General features: G+C 45.4%; 1 protein-coding gene across 1 annotated transcript in view; it reads left to right on the top strand.

The window, feature by feature from the left end:
• The window catches only part of MAP3K14 (mitogen-activated protein kinase kinase kinase 14), a 52,471-nt gene extending 34,574 nt beyond the window's left edge, over positions 1-17,897 (top strand). Inside the window, exons 4-16 of the mRNA XM_069076186.1 lie at positions 1,613-1,823; positions 1,956-2,525; positions 3,113-3,250; positions 8,650-8,779; positions 9,047-9,178; positions 10,258-10,362; positions 10,928-11,091; positions 11,408-11,558; positions 12,145-12,504; positions 12,734-12,840; positions 13,394-13,538; positions 14,634-14,734; positions 15,045-17,897. Of these exons, the coding sequence (XP_068932287.1) occupies positions 1,613-1,823; positions 1,956-2,525; positions 3,113-3,250; positions 8,650-8,779; positions 9,047-9,178; positions 10,258-10,362; positions 10,928-11,091; positions 11,408-11,558; positions 12,145-12,504; positions 12,734-12,840; positions 13,394-13,538; positions 14,634-14,734; positions 15,045-15,209 (2,479 nt within the window). The 3' untranslated portion in view covers positions 15,210-17,897. The remainder of the gene's footprint in view (positions 1-1,612; positions 1,824-1,955; positions 2,526-3,112; positions 3,251-8,649; positions 8,780-9,046; positions 9,179-10,257; positions 10,363-10,927; positions 11,092-11,407; positions 11,559-12,144; positions 12,505-12,733; positions 12,841-13,393; positions 13,539-14,633; positions 14,735-15,044) is intronic.

Below are 17,897 nucleotides of genomic sequence, written 5' to 3'. Positions count from 1 at the left end.
ACTTCAAGTTTTGCAAAGTTCCTTTAAAGCCTTACAACAATCCCATAAGTTATTATTATTATCATCTTGACTATAAGTACAGCATTCTTTACACTATTACTGACAATTCTTGTTCACGATAAGTCTTAAACTGACTATTCCTCAGACCCCTCCCTTCCCTCAGGGAGCTCTGTGGTGGCCCTGCCCCCTCTGCCACAACCCCAGCAGTTTCTGAACTTGTGATCCCTGAAGCCAGAAAGCCCTTCAGTGACTGGGGACCAGCCCCCCATCCCCCACAGCTAGAGCAGCTTCAGTGCCCAGAGCAAAGGCCCCCTACCTCCAGGCTGCACAGGTGCCACTGCCAGGCCAGAAGGGAGAACTGTCTGTGTTAGTTTTTGAGAGCTGTTCAGAACCATCCCATAACTTAAAAGTGAAACTTGTTTGACTTTTGTTACAGAGTAGTCAGTAGCAAATTTAGGGCTGGGGGTGAGGTTGTAGACGGATCCATTATAATTGATGCTCTGTTATGATTGAATGAATCCAAATGGCAAACCTGCCTGAGGCCACAAAGAGTTGACATGCTGTCTATTTCTCAGCTGTTTGAAGAACCTGAAATAAGCTGTTAGGTCTTTGGCCTGTTCATACAGTTGTATACAGCTAACTACAGAATGAACTGCCAGTGGCATCCTCTTCAGGCCAGGGAAGATAAGGACAGTGGAAGGGGAAAGCCAGCACTACTCTTTGCCCTAAGAACTACCTAATTCACTAAATCAAATCAGCAAATATTTTTGATTTGCATATTCACATCAACATCCATTTATTATTAAGTACCTACTGTGTGCCAAGCATTGTACTAAGTACTAAGGGTACAAAGAGAGACAAAAAGACAATTCCTGCTTTCAAATTACTCCCAGTAGAGACAGTATGCAAACAGCTGTGTACAAATCAGCTGTACTGATCTGATAATCAACTGAGGCAAGGCACTAGCATTAAAGAAGATTGGGAAGGGCTTTTTGTAGAAGGTAGCACTTTAGCTAGGACCTGAAGGACATGTTGTGCTGGGTCTTAAGGGGCATACAAGGAAGTATAAGATATGACCCCTGCCCTAAAAGAGCTTACAAACACAAATGCAGTTTGGGAGATAAAACATACACATGGAAAGATGACCAACAATGCAAGGTATTGGTAAGAGTCAGGTCAGTGGTATAGAAAATATATGCTCCCAGAGTTCCAAGGAAGAAGAGGTCACTGCCAGCCAGGCCAGTTAGGCACCAACCTCAAGAGGTTTGAGCAGTAGACACTCTGGTTGGTAACGATGTGGAATTGCCTAAATCTTGTCAAATCTCACATTCCTCTGAGAATGAATTGGGGATGGGGAGGGGAAATCTTCAGCAGCTGCAAAATGTTCCTCTAAAAATCCTCTTTTGGGAAGTGACCAAAACAAACCTTTGTTGTGTCTGGAGCCCTCCCTCCCTGGTGCTTGACCCCTCTATGTTTCTCACCTGCTTGTTCTTAACCATCACTGCAATGATCCCTTTGGATGAGTGGGGTACAGGGGATGGAGGGCAGAGAAGGGGTTCCCAGGAGGCACTTGCACAGGCCTGCTGAAGCAGAGCATCTCTCCCTTTGGCAGCCGATCTGACAGTCTAGACCAAATCCCCAACAATGTAGCCCACGCAACGGAGGGGAAAATGACCCCTGCTTGTTGGAAGGCAAAGCGTCGAAACAAGGCTGGAAAGAAACGAAAGAAGAAAAGCTCCAAGGTGCCAGGCCAGAGGGGTGGACCCTTGGCCAAACCTCTCCCCAAGACCCCTGAGCAAGAAAGCTGCATGATCCCAGTACAGGTGAGCAAACTGTGCTCTGCTCTATCTCCTAGTGTGTGGCCTCTGCCAATTATGGGGGTGGGGGGAGGGTGAGGGTGTTGAGTGATAATGCTCACTTGTGGCTCTATCCTAATGCTCATGTTTTCCCACTAGGAGGATGAGTCCTCAGGCCTATATTTTAGCAATGTCCCTCAGTTCACCAACCCTCAGAAGGAGATGCTCCACAGCCCATTGGTTTTTGAGAAAGTTGGAGCAGGCCTGCATTCAGCACTGAAAACCCACCCTCGAGCTGAACTCCATAAACTGATCAGTCCAGTGCAATGCCTGAACCATGTGTGGAAACTTCATCACCCCAAGGACTTCATCCCCCAACCAGACCTACTGCGCTCTTCTGCCTACAAGAGACTGCCCCATCCTTTCCCCTTCTCCCCACTTCTTGGTCAAAAACGCAGACCCTTGGGGACCTTCTTGCTGGGCAACTTGGCCCATGTAGATAGCCAGCGCCACCTGTCTGGCTTAGGCCTGGAAACTCCCTGCCCAAACCATGGCACCTCTGAGAAGCTTTCCGTGGAGGAATATCTCGTGCATGCCCTGAAAGGGAGTGTGAGTGTGGGTGAGCCCAGGAACCTAACCAGCCTTGCCAAGACCTGGCAGGGAGGAGGGACAGGTCACCGGGGCCCGGTACCTGAAACAGAAGAGAATGAAGGTGTCCTGTTGACTGAGGTAACCCACCAAGATCACTCCTCAGGGCAACAAGAATCCCCTCCAGGCAGTATGGGGCTGGGGCTGGAATGGATAGGAGGAGCCTTAGAAAATCTGAAAGATTATTTTCTAGTTTCCTTTTGTTGAAAAAAAAATGTTTTTCCTAAATGAAACTGAATTGCCACAACTAGGCTGTCAAAATGATAAGCTGGCACTTCATTTAGAATTAGTTGTTGTTAGAACTTGTTAGAATGTGCTTCTGACCCTGTGTCCATGACCACCACTCTGGTGACCAACCTTAAGTGGTTTGAGCAGTAGACACTCTGGTATTAATTTGGAGGCCTCTTTCACCACCTTACTTTTTCTTCACAATAACCTTACTTGCAAAGCTCCTTTGAGCTTTGAACTCTAGGGCTCCAAAAAGGGTAGTCACCTTGGGATGGAAGCAGCTTGGCACTTAATTTGCTGAGTCTGGGTCAGAAACGTCAGGGTTGAGGGAGTACCACCAAAAATGATAGCTTAGAAACTCTTTCCTGCTTCAGTCTTTTGTCTGCACTCTATTCAGGGCTTGGAGTCCTGGCCTTTGATTCTAGTGTGTCTCTCCTTAGAAACTCAAACCAGTGGATTACGAGTACCAAGAAGAAGTTCACTGGACCAAGAGCCAAAACTGCCTGGGCAGAGGTTCCTTTGGGGAGGTGTACAGAATGGAAGACAAGCAGACAGGGTTTCAGTGTGCTGTCAAAAAGGTATGCAGGGGGCTCTTGAGGATAAACAGGGTAGCCAGTCATGTGGGAAGCTGGGCGTACGTCCAGCTGTGTTCCTTCCTCGCTTTCTTTCAAGGACAATCGCTGAGCAATTTTGTGTCTGGCATGTAACCCTGTTACTGGTGCTGTCTGCTTTGGTCAGACTGAGAGGGAAGCACCCATTCTCCCATGACCCAGAGTAGGAACTATATTTTTGTTAGTATGTGTACATGTGTATGCTAAAAATGCAGTGATGATTATGTTCATGTTTGGGGCTATTAGGGTATTAGGCCACTACAAAGGCTGTAGTCAGTCATACATGAGTGTGGAATGGGACAGAATGCACATCTAAAGAGAATCCCTCCAACAGAAGAAAGGGGTAATGTCAAAATGAGATAAACTTTAAGGAGAAGAAAGAATTCCAGAATTTTTCAGCTGAAAAGAACTTTAGCAAAATATCTAGTCCAGCCATCGCATTTTAAAGATGAGTGGAGCATTGTGGCTGAGTGGAAAGATCACTACTCTGGAGTCTGAAGACCCATGTTCAAATTCTGCCTGTAACCTATATAACTAACCTCCTTAGGCTTTGGTGCCTCAACTGCCAAATGAGGGGGTTGGACGAGATGGGCTCTGAGGTCCTTTATGGCCCTAGAGCAATGGTCATTTGGAATTGAAGACCAGAAGAGTAAAGAACCTTTTCTTAGGTGAACAGACAGTGTCAAAGCCAGTCCTGAAACACTTAAGCTTCTTAGTTATTTCTACCCTATTCAGGATTTTTTCCAGATTGGGGAGTGGGGGTGGCAGAGGGGAGGAGTAGGAGCACAGACTTATGATTTCATCCGTGTAGGGAACTCTTGGTGAGCTCAAGCCTTTCTCGCCTCCTTTGAGGCATTACTAACCCTCCTCCCACACTCTGATCCAGGGAAATTGTGCCACACTCATGACTCTCCATTTCTTGCCTCCATGCCTCTGCCCTGGCCATCCCCCAGATCTGGAATTCACTCTCTCCTTAACCATCATCTCACAAGAGTCTCTGTCTCTTTAACATGCCCACTTAGGCACCATTTTCTGCATGAAGCCTTCCGTGATCCCCCAAATGTTGGTGCCCTCCCTCCCAAACAGGCCTGTATTTAACTACTTTGTGTGTGTACTTTGTATATTTATTAACTATATTTACACTGCATTCTTATGTATTGTAGCACCAATGCAATATTTATGTTGCCCACGATCACAATAAAGACTGTGACTATAAGTATCACATGACATTCGATCGCAAAATATACCAAACTCTCCAGATAGAGGATAGAACTGAAGCATTTATTCAGACACCAGAAAACCGAATCCCAAGTAAGCCTGTTCCATCATAGTACCAAAGATATTCAGAAGTTATAATAACGCTGAGAGCCACAGCATCCTTCAGCCTTCCCACAAACCAATACAAGATCAATATCTACTCATGAACCTATCTGACTCCTTGCCTGGGGTCCTCCTCTCTCCCCCACTGTCTGGCTAGCTCTGCCTACCAGCTTCCTGTGGGCTCTGCTTTTCTTCAGCAAACTCCTCCAACCACAGGCTCCATCTGACTATATTTAGCCTATTAAGGGATAGAGTTTACTTTGTGAACAGTGGGGAAGCTTCCTGTGGGCTCTGCTGCACCCATCAGCAAATTCCCTCCATCACAGGCTCCATATAATTACGTTCAGCCTATTGGGGACAGAGTTTACTTTCAAAGCAGGGGAAGTCTTCAAACTCCCTCCTAGGTTCTATTAAGGGGCAGGGAAGATCTTCAAATTCCCATTCTCATTACAGTAATGCTGTCTCCCCCATTAGAATGTAAGTTCTAATACAGAATACTTGTATCCCCAGAACTTAACATATCTGGCACATGATAGTTATTTAATCAATACTTAATTAATTGATATCAGTGCAGATAGGTGACTGTTCTTCAGCTTATAGGCTTATCAGGTTGCCTGGGGCACATTTGCCAGTATAATCCTAAGGCAGGACTTTCACTTAGGTCTTTCTCACTCCAGGGCTGGTCTCTGACCACAGTGGCCAAATACATTTCCCTACACTGACATCCCAGAGTGCTAGCCACCCAAGTGAATAGCAGTTATGGTAGAGAATAAGTGTGTTTTGTCCTAGCCTCCCTGTAGTTAACCAGCACCCAGATTTCCTGACTGCCTATCCAGGGCATCTCTGACAGTTATTATGAGGCTAGGCAGGAAAAGATACAAGAGCAGAGTCAATGGCAGGAGCCTAAGCATATTAGCCCTGCTCCTTCTTGACCTCTGCTTTGCCTTATGCCCAGCCTTGTCTTTGTCCCACCCTTCCTGATTCAGCTGCCCTCTTCTGCCTTCTAGTGCACAGCTCATATGAGTTAGGTGCTACCTGGCTCTTCCTCTTGACCTCTCTTCTTGGTGTCAGCAGCTGAGGGATTTGGAGGCAAAAGTTAGAACAGACTGATGTCTTTGATGCAGGGTAGAACAAACTTAAATGAATACATTCAAAGACATAAGCTGACAGACAGAATAAAAGGGATTTAATAACTGGCTCTGAGTATTGTATTTGGGCCAAGTGAAAAGCAGAAAGCATCATATGGTTTGTAACATGTGATTGCCAAAACAGCCATATAGATCTAAAATCTAGACTTGAGTAAGGGTGTGGTATGTTCTTTTGGGCCAGGCACAGCCATGGAGTTTGGTGAGAAGGGGAGGAGGTGTCATTTCACACTCATAGATTGTTGGAGCTGGAAAGGATCTTGGTGATCATCTAACAAACAGAAATGTATTTTCTGTACCCTGCCCTCCTGCCCCCCCCCCCAGCTTCTATCTCCAGTCAGTGTAGTTGGGAATGAGCCATACTGTTGGAGAAGTGACAGTAATCTACTATGTACCTTGCTTCTCCCTCCCCTGGGCTGGATTTTAATTTAACCTTCTCCTTTTATGGAAAACTGACCACACCAAACCTCCAAAAACACTGCATAAACTTAATAACTAAGCGGCTCCACCCTGTCTCCCAGAGAAAAGCATAAAGTTTTCACCAGCATTGGTCATCTTCTGCTTAGAGGCTGGGGCCAAATGCCTGACCTTCTCTGCTTAAGTTTGCCACTCAATCATAAAAAACACTTAGCCAGCAAGGAAATGGGAAGTTTAAAGTTTGTAAAGTATATTGAAAATGAACTCTTGAGTACTGAGGGATGTTACCACTGGACTTCTCAGCTGTTCTTGTCGGCAACAATAACATTGGAGTAGAGAAATAGGGAATCTCTCACTTCCCCCAAAGACAATACATATACATCAAACCAAGGCACATTCAGGCTTCCCAACACTGGATCTCCTGCTGAAGAGAGCCTGTGCTGGCTGATCTCAATGCTTCCCCACCCAGATCTCTTCAGCATTAATTCCGTTTTGATCCCCAGAAGTAGCTGGCAAAGTAGTTCACTAGACAACTCTCCTGTTCTCGTAGCAAGACAGAAGAGGAGGCCAGCATACTTGGGTTCAGAATTGAGGAACAAGACATTATGCTTACCTTACCCCCGAGGGCCACGAGAAGTTACTGAGCATGAATCTGGGAGGATCAGAGGTCAAAGCAGCACATTAAGGCTGTCAGAAAAACCAGGAAAGTGATGCTTCCTAGTTCTGTCAGAGAAACTGGGAAGTACGGATGCCACATGATGATGCCAGCACTTATTGGTTCTCCTTCTAAAGCATGAGAGTCACTGATTCACCACATAGGGCAAGTCCGTACCATTATTGAAAATCATTGCATCAGTGGTCAGAACAACTTAAGGGTGTCAGAGGACCTTTTCTGGATTTAGCACAAACTTGTAAAGGGCAATTAGGTGGCACCGTGATTAGAATGCCAGGCCTGGAAGCAGGAAGACCTGAGTTCAAATGCGACCTCAGAAACTAGCTGTGTGACCCTCAGCAAGTCACTTAACCCTGTTTGCCTCAGTTTCCTCATCTGTCAAAAGGAGCTGGAAAAGGAAATGTCAAACTACTCCAGTACTTCTGCCAAGAAAACTTCATATGTGGCCACAGACAGTTGGACACAACTGAAAAACATTCAACAATTTTGTAACGGTGAGATCTTAGCTGACTCACTTCATCATGCCGCAGGCTCAGTGTTAGCTCCTTAAGAGCAGAGAACGTCTCTAACTTGCTTTGTCTGGTGCCCAGTACAGCCCCATACATTCTTAAACACGCAGATCTCTAGTAAGTCTGAAACACTGCATGGTTATAACCTACAAATCTTTTGAAATATTAAAAACACTTTCAAGTTTGCATTTCTCATAGTAATGGAGAGATTCTCCTCCTGTTGCCAGTTGGTTAAGGATTAGAGGTGGCAAGGCTGATAATTTTTTTTAAAATTTTGAGCAAATTCTTTAACCTTTTAACTAAGCCATCTACTACACTGTTTATAACTAGAAAAGCTACATTTTCCATGGAGAGGCAGCACGTGCAGTTTCCCATGCAATCAGAGCTTCTATTATGTTAGATTAGCTGTTCCAGGAACATTACCCTGATCTACTAAATCACTAAGAAAACCCATATGAGCTTCATTGTAGATCCCATGGGGTCCCGTGGGGGAGGGGAGTGCTTCTACACCGGCGCCCTCTACTGGGCCCCGTAGTGCTTTATTCTGAGAGCAACAAGAAACAGAGTAGGGGTTCTGATTGGATGGGGAAAAGGTGACCTTGTAGGTTCCTTTTAATAAAAGTCCGAGGCACAGGTAACCAAGGAAATCTGACTAGTAATCTGAATGGAAATCCAGATCTTGTAATAAGAAGAGACCCAAATGCTAGCAGGCTAAAGGCTGATTTTATAAGGAGCTGCCATCAATTCAGATAGAACCACATGCTGTTCTTCCTCCCCCTCCCCCATCCTAGGATGAAGAGGGACTATGTTCTGTTTTTCTCAATTAGATCTACTAAATGCTTAGCAAAATGCCAAGAGAGACTGGACAATGAAAAAATACAACAAATTGTTATTATCCAGCGTGATTGGTGGATAGTGTTGAGATATTGTGGTTAATAATGAGCTATGTGTCCCTTAACCCTAATTGCCCTACCTTCCCCCCTCCAAAAAGCAAAATAATAATAATAATAATAATGATGAGCTATGTGTACTGCAAATATGGATTGCCAGTTTGGGGAAGAGTTCAGTAAAATAAAATGTACCTGACAGTAAAACCTCGACTGTAATTGAGTCATGAATAACTTTCAAAATACTCTGCTCTTCTTTCAGTGCCTCAGTTATCATCATAAACAATTAGCATTGTTCCAGAAGGGGACAAACATTTCTAGTTGAAAGGATGCCAGATAAACCACCTCTTGTTGTCCATTTGGATAGATTGAAGTTGCCAAATGACTTTTGTCTCCCCCTTCTGGTTCCTTTCAGGTGCATGTTGGAGTTTTTCGTGCAGAGGAGTTAACGGCATGTGCTGGACTGACGTCACCCAGTTTTGTCCCTCTGTATGGTGCTGTGAAGGAAGGTCCTTGGATCAACATCTTCATGGAGCTGATGGAAGGTAAGAAATAATGGCTGAGACCCTTCTTCCTCTCTTTGTCTCTCAAAAGTGAGGACTTCTCTCCACTTCCTTAGTTCTTTGTTCCGTTGTCTCTCCCTACCTCTGGTGGGCATTGCTTTGATTAGCTCCTGATTGTTGCTTCTCTGCTTAAGCACTCTTCTTGATGAGCCACTAAAACCGTAATTCATTAGGGGAGGATCCAGGAGAACAGTATTCTTGCATATCATAATCTAAAGACTAGAAATATATACAATTTTTTCCTTTTAGGTGGCTCACTGGGTCAGCTAATAAAACAGAAGGGCTGCCTCCCAGAAGACCGAGCCCTTTATTACTTGGGGCAAGCCTTGGAAGGACTGGAATATCTCCATACACGAAGGATTCTACATGGAGATGTGAAAGGTGAAATTCACAGGCCTGTCATCCTGACCTACAGTTGGTTGTGTTCACAGAACCTTTGATCAGAAGTTCGTGGACTCCATCTTGCTGGATAATTAATGTCATCCTATTCTTTTCTTCCTTACCAATTATCCTCTAGTCCAGAGGTTTTTAACCTGGGGGTCTGTGAACTTGTTTTATTTTTAAAATATTTTTATAACTATTTCAGTATAATTTGTTTCTTTTGTAATTCTTTGTATTTTATTTGATGGCATTTAAAAACGTTATTCTTAGAGGAAATCCATAGGTTTCACTAAACTGTCAAAGGGACCTATGACAGTAAGTCAGTCAGTTTTTATTAAGCACCTACTATGTGCCAGTCACTGAGCTAAGTGTTGGGGATACAAAAGAGTCAAAAGCCCCTGCCTTCAGGGAGCTTACAATCTAATGGGATAGACAACATGCAGATAAATATATACAAAGCAAGCTACATACAGGATGAATAGGAAATAACAGAGGGAAGGCTCTAGAATTATTAACTCTCACAAGGTTAATAATCTATTCTCTAGTCAAAGGGAAAATATGTTTTCGGTGCTCTTGATTTCTGACCATTGTAATTTTGAGTAATCAGTATTATTGGAGAACTGACAGTAGTCATCCTAACATCTAAAATTCCAGAGCTAGATTTTGGAATGCTATGTACTTTACAAATGGAATTTTAGAGACAGTGCCACCAAAAGGGCATCTTGGCCATCCTTTTCCCCTTCCTTCCCTGCAGGCCGGCCTTGCCTTAATGGCACATGTGCCAAACTGACCAGCACCTCCTGCACTGGAGAGACTGAAAGTAGCCCATAGTGAAATGAATGACAGAGTTAACCAAGCTTTGAGAGGGAAGTTTACAGAGTTTGAGTCCAATTCCAGTCTGAGCTGTAACCCTCTCCCTTTTATGAGTAATGAAATTAATTAGAAACATCCACAGCTGTTCTTAAGTTAGCCAAAACATGGACTCATTGAGGACCAGACTAGGCTAAGCTGGGGGTGGTGTGTGAAGCAGCATCATTCCCCTCCTTGATCCTCACCTTCTTCCTCTGGGCTCCCAACAGCTGACAATGTTCTCTTGTCTGGTGATGGCAGCCAGGCGCTCCTCTGTGACTTTGGCCATTCCACCAGTTTGCAACCTGATGGCTTGGGAAAGTCCTTCCTTACAGGTAAGGTCTGTCTCCTAGATTCAGAATCTATTAGGGTTCTTAGATTAACCCTACTTTTGTGACCACTAGTTAATTTACTGGCCAGTAGAGTCAGCAAAACTACCATTTTGAACTGATGTGCTTGAAGACATCTTCCTGTTCACCCAGTCCCTGGATTTTATATTGATTTTGATTGAAGAAAAAACAAACTTATCCATATCTGATCCTTTATTATTGAGAAAGTCATGTTGTGGATTCTAAGTATAAATTTATTTTCATTATCTGACTCCCACATAGCCCCACACTCTCAAAAGGCACATTAAAGATGAAGCTTAGTACAGAGGTCAAGGACCATTATAGATTATATATATATATAGACCATTTCACCAGTCATTAGAGCAGATTGTACTGCATATGTGTTTTCACCAATTTGGTTCAGCAGCTATGAATTTCATTTGGAAGACTCGTATCTTTAAAGTTCCTTTACAAAGTGACTTTGGAAAGAACCTTGGGAGAAGTGGCTGATTTTCCCCCAGCCCTCTGCTTGCTAGAATTCCAAGAAATGCTTTTATCCTTGTCTTTGTAGGGAACTACATCCCTGGCACGGAGACCCACATGGCTCCAGAAGTGGTGATGGGAAAACGCTGTGACTCAAAGGTAGACATCTGGAGCAGCTGCTGCATGATGCTGCACATGCTCAATGGGTGTCACCCTTGGACCCAGTACTATAGTCGGCCTCTCTGCCTCAAGGTGAGTGATGATAGCATATCCAGGAGTCACCTGGATGGCTCAGGGATCCCCCTACCACCATCCGTGTGCCCTGATGGACTCAAGTCTCAAAGGCAGCCAGCCTCCTCCTGCCTGACCCTTGCTATCCCTGCACTGTTCTCCTTTTTGGTAGAGTTCCTAGGCCAAGCCATTGTTTGTACCTTCTTCAGAGTCACAGGCTAGAGCCTAATTTTTGACATTGTGACTCGAAAACAGAGTATTTACTAGGAAGAGAAAAGAAATAGAGGCTTTATTCCTCAAGGCAAAGCCCACCCACTTTTCTTTCTGAATCTCACAGATTGCCAACGAGCCACCACCTGTGAGAGAAATTCCCCCCTCTTGCACTGCTCTCACTGCTCAGGCCATACAGGAGGGATTGGAGAAGGAGCCTATACAGAGGGCATCTGCCACAGAGCTAAGGAGAAAGATCTGTCTGGCATTGCAGCATGGTAAGGAATTTAATACTTCTTCTTTGACTAGGCTATTACCTCCCCAAGTTAGGGGCCTCTGAGATCCATTTAACAAAACAGACAGGATTCCCAAACTGTGCTATTGACCTAGTCCACAAATACAGCATCCTATGGGCCCACCCCTCCCCGAGAGCACTAACTTTTGGATCAAGAGAAGACTAGTTCTTTCTTGTAGCCCAAAACTGGGTCTCTGGATTGTTTCCATTTCAGGGAAATTTTCTTCCCTAGTTCCCGGTCTCAGAATCTTCTCTGTGCTATCAACTGAGACCATTTCCCTGGTCTGTTTTGCAGCTTCTTAATCTTATAGTTACCAATATTAAAAGCAGAATAAAAGAAATGGATTGTAATCACTGCCAGATAGATGTGTGTCTCGGAAGCATCCTCCAGACTCTGGAAACTCTCCCCATTCCCTTACCCATGAGCCTTTCTCAGTCTCTTCATCAGCCTGTTCACGAGCTCAGCCAATAACTTCACTTTCCTCAGGACCCCTAGAAAAGTAGACATGGTGCAAACAGCATCTGTCCTCCCTAAAATGTTTAACGTATGTGTCCTTTGTGTTTTGTAGTGGGAGGTTTGACAAGTCCTTGGAGAGGACAGTACAAGGAACCAAGACAGTTGCCTTCAAACAAAGAGAATAGTCTAGAAATACTGGAATCCTTGTCTTTACCAAGTAGGCCCATTCCAGAGGCTCCAGGACCTGGGGTGGCCTTTGAGGCAGTAGGTCTGACCACCAAACTTCAGCCACCTTTACCACCGGAGCCACCAGAGCGAAATAAATTGTTGCCTCTGAGGCTGAGCCAGGAGGAGTCAGGGACCTGGGAGCCTCTGCCCCTTTCTTCCCTGGGCCACGTCCCCACCAAGAGCTACAGTTCAGGGGAGCGAAAGTCAACTTCTTCGGATGAGGAGCTTCAGCAGCTTGAGATAGGTAATGACCTCTTGAGACAATGTAGGCCCGGTCCCTGAGAGGATCTGGTTCTGTAATGTCCTTTTCTTCCTCCTGTAGATTTGTGTTTTGTGGGTTCTCTTTTCAGCACTCTCCAATGGGACTCCCTCCTTTGCCTTGAGTCCCTCTGCTCAAGGACCTGAGTCCTTTCCAGAGTTGGGGAGTCAGTCCACTACTGGTATTTTATATCTTGTCCTGCTGTTTCTTACAGAATTGTTTCTGAACAGTCTGTCTCAGCCATACTCCCTAGAGGAGCAGGAGCAAATGCTCTCATGTCTCAGCATTGACAGTCTCTCCCTATCTGATGCTGGTGAGAAGGTAAATAACTCATTTCCCAAGGACAGCTCTGGGGGTATTGATTATGTACACAGTCTATCTCCATAGGATGGGTTCGTGTTGGGAAACTAGGTTGGTTGATACTTATAGGGGCTTGCGAATGGCCTGTGTGTGAGTAGAGGAAAAAGCAAGCAGATTTCCTTGCCCCAGTTTTGTCCATCTCTTCCTTTAGTAATCAGAGGCCAGTGTCTCATAGGGAGATAATGGAGAAGATAGTCTAGCTTCAGCTGGCATAGAAATGGGTCTAAATGACCCCAGGACATGGCAGAATTAATTGGCTTATTGGCCCTCATTCAGATGATTTGCTTTCCCTTTATGTCAGGCCCTTCATGAGCCCCTGCTCAAATCCCTGAAGGTTGTAAGAGTGTCAGCCTGGACCAGTGATCCTGTCTGGAATTTTAACTGTTTCTCTGCCCATTTTAGAAGGAAGGAGGCACTTTTCCCCAAAATGTGACAGATAGGAAATTAGCCTCAGTCCTGGGTTGGAATCCCAAGACAGGTAATGAGCAGGCTGACTTTGTCTCTTTGATTTCAGAACCTGTCCAAGGTTTCTCAGAGTTTACGAGAGAACTTCAGCTCTGGAATCCATTCATGGAACAGTCAGGCAGATGGGCAGAGTTTCAGCTGGAACAACCTGCTGGGGCGGAGCCGACATACAGACATGCCCAACTATTTCAATGGTAGGATCAGTTGCCCACCTAGCTCAGGCTCCCCTGGCCCCACATCTGTAGAATAGCATTCAGTTGGCACGACACGTTGAGTTGTTTGATTTTTCCTCTCCTGTTAGCTCATACCAGGAGGCATTTTCGGAACTTGACTCACCTATTCAGCAAATAGGGTACTGGATAAAAGCCCTTCTCCATCTATGGCTTTTTCCAGCAGGACAGTGGGAAAAATCTTGTCCTCAGCATTTTCTGAATTCTGGATTTTTTTAGGGTTTAAAGGACCCTCTCTGACTTAGATGAGCAGAGAATGTCTTCCACCCTAGAAAGCAGCCAAAAAGAGAAAATGAATTCATTTTATCAGCTGAATAAGAAAAGGAGAAAACAGGTCCCTTGGGATGTGTCAACTCAGAACTCAATAATTCCTCTGTGGCCACATAATCCAGGACACCCTATGGTTGTGCCTTGGCCCTGGAATCTTCAGTGTGATGATGCCAGACCATGGGGGAAGAGAGGGAGGGCAGGAGAAAATGGCCTTATTTTGAAACTTGGCTCACAAGCCCGGTTTTGTGGCTTTGCAAATAGACTTAGAAACTCCCATCATCACAAAAAATTTCCCCAGCCCTTTCCAGTTACCAGTGCCATACTGATGATGCATTGGATAATACAGGATATCAGTGGTCAAATAAGCCTCCAATACAATGAGTTATATTTTTAAATTCTTAGTTGCCCACAACCTGAGTAATAGCCATTGGGTTGTTTTTTGTTTTGGGGTTGTTGTTTTTTTTAACATCCATGCTAACCTGCATCAAAATTGAAATGTGTCTCTGTAACATACTGAAAACCAGTTGTGACCCTTCACATTTGAGAGCCACGATTCAACAGAAAATTTCTGAGAGGAAAATGGTCACATAGCTTTAAGCATAGTCTCTTCAGTTTTCTTCCATGGCAAAAGATAAATTTTCTCTTTCCATGAGAGAAGTGGGAGCCCAAAGGTGCTTACAAAGTAACCTTAACAGAAAGCTTGAACCTCCCCCCCACACACACATACTCTTTCCCAGCTTTAAGGATCTTGGGACTTCTCTCCTGCTCATGGTCAAACTTGTCGTTCAGGTGTGAAAATCCAAATCCAGTCCCTAAACGGTGAGCACCTGCATATACGAGAGTTCCACCGAGCCAAGGTGGGAGACATTGCCACGGGAATCAGCAGCCAGGTAAGATGGCAGAGACTACCTCAGGGAGCAGGATCATAAACCAAAAGATGTGAGAGCCCCCCAAAGTAACTGACTAAGGTATGATGTGGTTTGCCTTTGCTGGCTGCCTCCGGCCAGAGATGGGCAGGTATAAGAAGATGCACCAAAGGCTTCCTGAGTTTAATGATGGCAAGAGGAATGCCAGACTTGTAAGGAAAAGCCTTGCTTCACAAGAGTGTTTGATTCTTAGTGGCGGCATAATATAGCCTGGCTTGCTTTGACTACTGAATGCCCCTTCTGAGCTTGCTCTGTCCTCCATTCCAATTCCCAGATCCCTGCCTCTGCATTCAGCCTGGTGACCAAGGACGGGCAGCCTGTACACTATGACATGGAGGTACCTGACTCGGGCATAGACCTTCAGTGCACGCTGGCTCCGGACTGCAGCTTTGGTTGGACCTGGAGAGTCAAGCATGGTCAACTAGAAAATAGACCCTAGCCTCCCTTCCTTCCAGCCCCAGAACTTGGGATCCTAGAAATCAGCCTTGGAGGTCTTGGAATAAGTACCAGCTTTTGATTCCACCAAAAGAGGACAGGTGAACTTGGCCTTCTCCAAGGGACTTGGCATCTGATAGTAGGGATGAGAGCTGGAAACCAGAAAGCTGGTACTTGGAAACTTCTGATGGTCCACCCGGCAATCTACCAGTGTGATGGAGAAATGGTGTGTGTGTGTGGGTGGGGTGTTGGGGTGGGGGGGTGTGTCTGTGTGTGTGTGTGTGTGTGTGTGTGTGATCTTCACTTGAGTCCTGACTAAATGAACTGGTATGGGCCTTGCTGTGTGTGGAGGAGGAAGACATTTAAAATCTTCCTTCCTAGGAATAGAAAGGAGTTCCCTCTCTTGGCAGAGAAAAGATGCTGTGGCATGTTCTGCAGCAGTGAATCACCTTACAGCAATAGGGAGAGCTCAGCTTTGAACCTGGAGTTGAAGGGAAATGTGGGACAGCCACTTTGCCCTGCTTTTCTCCCAGCAGTTAGGTGTGAACAGGCTGACTTTCCGGAAGGTGCTCACCTGTTTCCAGTTACAGGAACTGGTGAGGAGGATGGGACGCTTCCTTAAGTTAAGGAGGAGGCTGAGGCACTGTATTTTTTGCTCCCCTATGTCCAGACTGCATTCCATCCACTCACCTTCATTCTGCAATTTGGACCTTGCAGTGATACCCAGTCTTCTCTGGCTCTGTTCTTCGTGTTTAAAATGAGAGACTTGGGGCGGCTAGGTGGCGCAGTGAATAGAGCACCGGCCCTGGAGTCAGGAGGACCTGAGTTCAAATCTGGACTCACACACTTTAACACTAGCCCTGTGACCTTGGGCAAGTCACTTAACCCCAATTGCCCTGCCTTCCCCCCTCCAAAAAATAAAATGAGAGACTTTCAAATGCAAAGGAAAAAAATCCCTAAAGGCATAAATCTCCCATTACTAGAATTCTCTTCTCCTTTTTTGAAGGGGAGAGGCATATCTATTCTAGAAGGTATTTGTGTGACATGGATTCTCAATGGAACTGAACTTATCTGAACCCCACAATGTCTAATGCATTTTCTGTACTATCAGCAGTCAGTAAATGGCCTGTTCAATGAGTTTCTCTTTCCCACTTAACCTTTCATCTTGGAAGCCAAGCTGACTAGAGCTTCTGGTTACAGCACTTTTGAGAAGTCCTTTACTGTCCTAAGTAGAGGAGTTAGCATCAGGCAGTTTCAGAGTTCCTTTCACGTACAGCTGAATTGGGACTGACTGGGCATCAGGAGAGAACCAGTGCTTCTGGGACCTTAGGTACAGAACTCTCCCTTAGATTTTTCGTAATCCCTCATTTCTAAGGTGACAATGTGATGAGATCATCAATATGAAAGCACTTTGCAAAGTGAAGTACCCCCCAAAATGCCAGCTCATATGAATTCTAGCTGCCAGATCCAGCCAGACCAGAACCTTGGCCCCTTCATTTCATTCATTGAGTGTGCTACTCAACCAGGGAGCCAGTGGGGCAGGACAGAGCACTGAGGTGCCTTTTCCAGCTTGGGCCAGCCAAGTCTCATCCCTCCCAAGCACCAACAAGCAGCACTTTGGGTCCTCATGCAGCCTTTTTTCTCAAAGCACTTTGGCAGCATTGCTGCCCCCTTTGAGGGCAAGTCAGTTACCTTGGTGTCCTCTGCCTTTCATTTTTACACTCAAACAGATTGTAAACCTCTAAGTAGAATGAACTCACAGATTTCCCACCTACTCCCCCCACCCCCCACATTCCCCACCTACCTAAGAGAGGTACTGAAATGACTTTAACCTTTCATCAGGGGCATTGACCCTCTGGCTCCTGCCCCCTTCTCATTCTGATCACTGTGCCGTTGCCATGTAGCATTAAGCCAACTGTGAACTGTGTATGTTTAAGAGGAGGGACAGTCGTGATTCCACCAACCCCATAGCTAATCTGGGATGGGGGTCTCCTCGCCCTGGCCTCCTCCCTTGGGTCTTTCATTCTACAGATGGGTCTATCAGAGGATACTGAGCCCCCTCCAAAGGCTCTGGCTTGTCTGTTCTCACCACAACTTTCTGTACCATCATGGGCATAGGAGTGGAGGTAGATCAAGTTTAGGGGTCTGAGAGCCCCAAAGCCTGATGGATGAGTGTGGATGAGCAGCAGTGTGTTCCAGTGGAAAGTTTGGAGTCAGACCACTTCATTTTAAATCCTGTCTCTGCTCCTTACTTGTATGACCCTATATAAGTCCCTGAGGCTCTCTGACCTTCAGTTTCCTCTTCTGTAAAGAGAAAGTGGGACTAAAAGATGTCCTGAGGTCCCTTCCAGCTCTAAATCTATGTCCCAGACATGTGAAGGATATCTTAAGGTCCCTTAACATGATTGTTCCATGAAAAGAGGGGCAGGATTATGTTGTGAGGGCCCAGGCTTCTCCAGTCGTGCCACCTGAGTGCAGCCACTGAGAACTCCAAATGCCAACAGACACTAGTGGCAGAACCATAACGGCCCAGCCAAGGAGAGATGTGTCACCAAACACTGGAGAGCAAGTCCTTCAGTCTCATTAGTACCCTCCTTGCACCACCATCAGGATCAACAAAGATGGACTGACTTTTCAGAGTTGGATTGTAAATGTTGCCTTCTTTTTTAAACAATAAAGTTTGGAATAGTGA

The sequence above is a fragment of the Petaurus breviceps genome, unplaced genomic scaffold (assembly GCF_028583685.1).
Source record: "Petaurus breviceps papuanus isolate PSGF00001 unplaced genomic scaffold, PetGlider_PUasm1.0 90925, whole genome shotgun sequence".
NCBI lineage: Eukaryota > Metazoa > Chordata > Mammalia > Diprotodontia > Petauridae > Petaurus > Petaurus breviceps.
The sequence above is the reverse complement of the archived record's forward strand: the minus strand, read 5'-3'. Positions and strand labels throughout refer to the sequence as shown.